Source organism: Cupressus sempervirens, chromosome 10 (genome assembly GCF_028749045.1).
Source record: "Cupressus sempervirens isolate cs-2001-9-10 chromosome 10, ASM2874904v1, whole genome shotgun sequence".
NCBI lineage: Eukaryota > Viridiplantae > Streptophyta > Pinopsida > Cupressales > Cupressaceae > Cupressus > Cupressus sempervirens.
The window spans coordinates 374,580,752-374,583,026 of record NC_143127.1 but is presented as its reverse complement, the minus strand read 5'-3'; the positions used below and the strand labels follow the sequence as shown (position 1 = coordinate 374,583,026).

The 2,275-nt window shown below is 37.3% G+C and overlaps 1 protein-coding gene across 1 annotated transcript; it reads right to left on the bottom strand.

Moving 5' to 3' along the window:
* Positions 1–796: 796 nt before the first annotated feature.
* On the bottom strand, positions 797–1,598 carry LOC149534238 (histone H4). Its single transcript, XM_089806596.1, has one exon. It carries the CDS (start codon positions 1,568–1,570, stop codon positions 1,259–1,261), a length of 312 nt encoding a protein of 103 aa, XP_089662722.1. The 5' UTR covers positions 1,571–1,598; the 3' UTR covers positions 797–1,258.
* Positions 1,599–2,275: the final 677 nt, after the last annotated feature.

Below are 2,275 nucleotides of genomic sequence, written 5' to 3'. Positions count from 1 at the left end.
ATAAAATCAACCTAAAAGAATTTGACAATGATAATAAAAATGCAAACTAAAGGCAAGCACTACACAATGTTTGAAACTACTTTCATCCTATGATCAAGTGATTGCTAATAATTTCAAGGGGCTCACTTTGGTCACTTTGGTGCATTCAATTTATTTTTTATTTAAGTTCCCAACTCATGTGGGCATCAAAGTCTTTATATCTTATACCATATTTTGTTACTAGTTGCTAGTAATGCAATGCTAATCATTAATACACTATTAATCTATCATTAATGACATCCACAAGCCAACACTCTCTTCTAGCTACTACTATTTTTACAAACATTTATGTTACACACACTCTAAGGGTGCATAGTAGGTAGACTAAAAGTTCTTGATTAAATCTCCTCAAGTACAAAGACATAGTACATAGTAAGTAAAAATAAAGCAAGTTCTCATGAGGGGAGCTAGCTTAGGAAAAAATTTAACCATTTGTCAAAAACTAAGACTTTAAAACTTAAAAAGTTTTTTATCATAAAATAAATCTTATAAAAAAATTTCCTTAAATTTGAGAGCTAAAACTCAAATTACAAAATTCATATGACTACTCAACTTACAAATTTCCTAAAAAACCTTAAAACCTTAACAAGTGCAGCTCTATTTTTTAAAAAACCAACTTCCATGAAACCTTACCCTAAGTAAGTAGACTTTGTTTTTTTTGATATAAATAGTATAAGCCAACACTCTAGATGAGTTCTGACTTATTTATAGAGTGGAGAATATAGCAACATTTTAAAACTATTTACTGGACTATAAATTATAGCTAAAAATGTAGTTTATATCTGTTGTGCTTTTGAATTCACCTAAAAGAAGTTCGTCACACCACGCAGAAAATGTTTTCCGGTGAATTTGGTTACATATCCAATGAACCTGGTACTTATACAACATGCTTTTGGACAACAAATCCTCACGGAAGGTTGGGCTCCAAATGTACATATCCATTCGCACTACATGCACCTAAAGAGGAATTAACTAACCATGGGTTTTCAATATACTAAAGCAGAAAAAGCATCCTGTTAATCCCCGAAAACATATTGAAGAAAGCTAAATACTGCTCAAATTTTGCATCAGGTTCAAACAATTGCACTTGCGCTAATCCAAGTAATAATCCTAAACAGACGTCCAGCAATCATTTTAAACAGAGTTTCAAAACTTCCAGATAGCTGGTGGTGTCGAAAGACACCATATTATTACTACACAACACCGATCTAATGACACCTCAGCCGCCGAAGCCGTAAAGGGTTCTGCCCTGCCTCTTCAGGGCATAAACGACGTCCATGGCCGTGACGGTCTTCCTGCGAGCATGCTCAGTGTATGTGACGGCATCTCTGATGACGTTCTCAAGAAAGATTTTGAGAACACCTCTGGTCTCTTCATAGATGAGGCCGCTGATGCGCTTGACGCCTCCTCTCCTGGCGAGGCGGCGAATGGCTGGCTTGGTGATGCCCTGGATGTTGTCTCGCAGCACCTTCCTGTGCCTCTTCGCTCCACCCTTCCCCAAACCCTTCCCTCCCTTTCCCCGCCCAGACATCTTGACTGCCCTTCCGGATTTGCACAAGAAAAATGACTAATGCAAAGATTATATTCGCTCAACGATATCCTGTGCGCTTTATAACCGCCTTCCGCCAAGCGTGTCAAATTTGAATTTCTTTTCCCGCTCGAGCAGTCTCGATCTCGATCGTTCAATCCATAGCTTATCCGTGGCAAGCAGTGCATCTGAATTTCCACCGTGCGATTGGCATCCGAATAGATGTTAATTGGAGGACCAACTTTTCTTTTTCGTCTTTTTTTATTGAACAATAATAAAGGAAGAGATGAAGAATGGATGCATGGGATGTGTTGTGTCAATCTTAAATTTGTTTTCTACTTTCCATCTTGGTGTGAAATGGGAATTGCTAAAGAGTTTTGGAAGGTTACATAGAAGGAAAATAAAAGTTTCTTGAGGTCAAAATAGATAGGTCATTTACTAAATGTTGTGTACAACATAGGTCTTAATTTAGAAAGCATAGCTTCAAATCAATTTTGTGTCTATTTACATAGATCGAAACATGATTTCAATAAGATTTTTGAATTCAGTAAAAAATCAAGCTATATGACCAATGTGGTCATGTTATATTTCTAATAGGAAGGTGTATGACATGAAGGAGCATGAGGTCCCCGCAGTTAAATAGAGGGAGGAAGAGTATGGTTAGGGGATAGTGATGGAGTTGGATGGAACAAGGAGAGAGGAGGATGG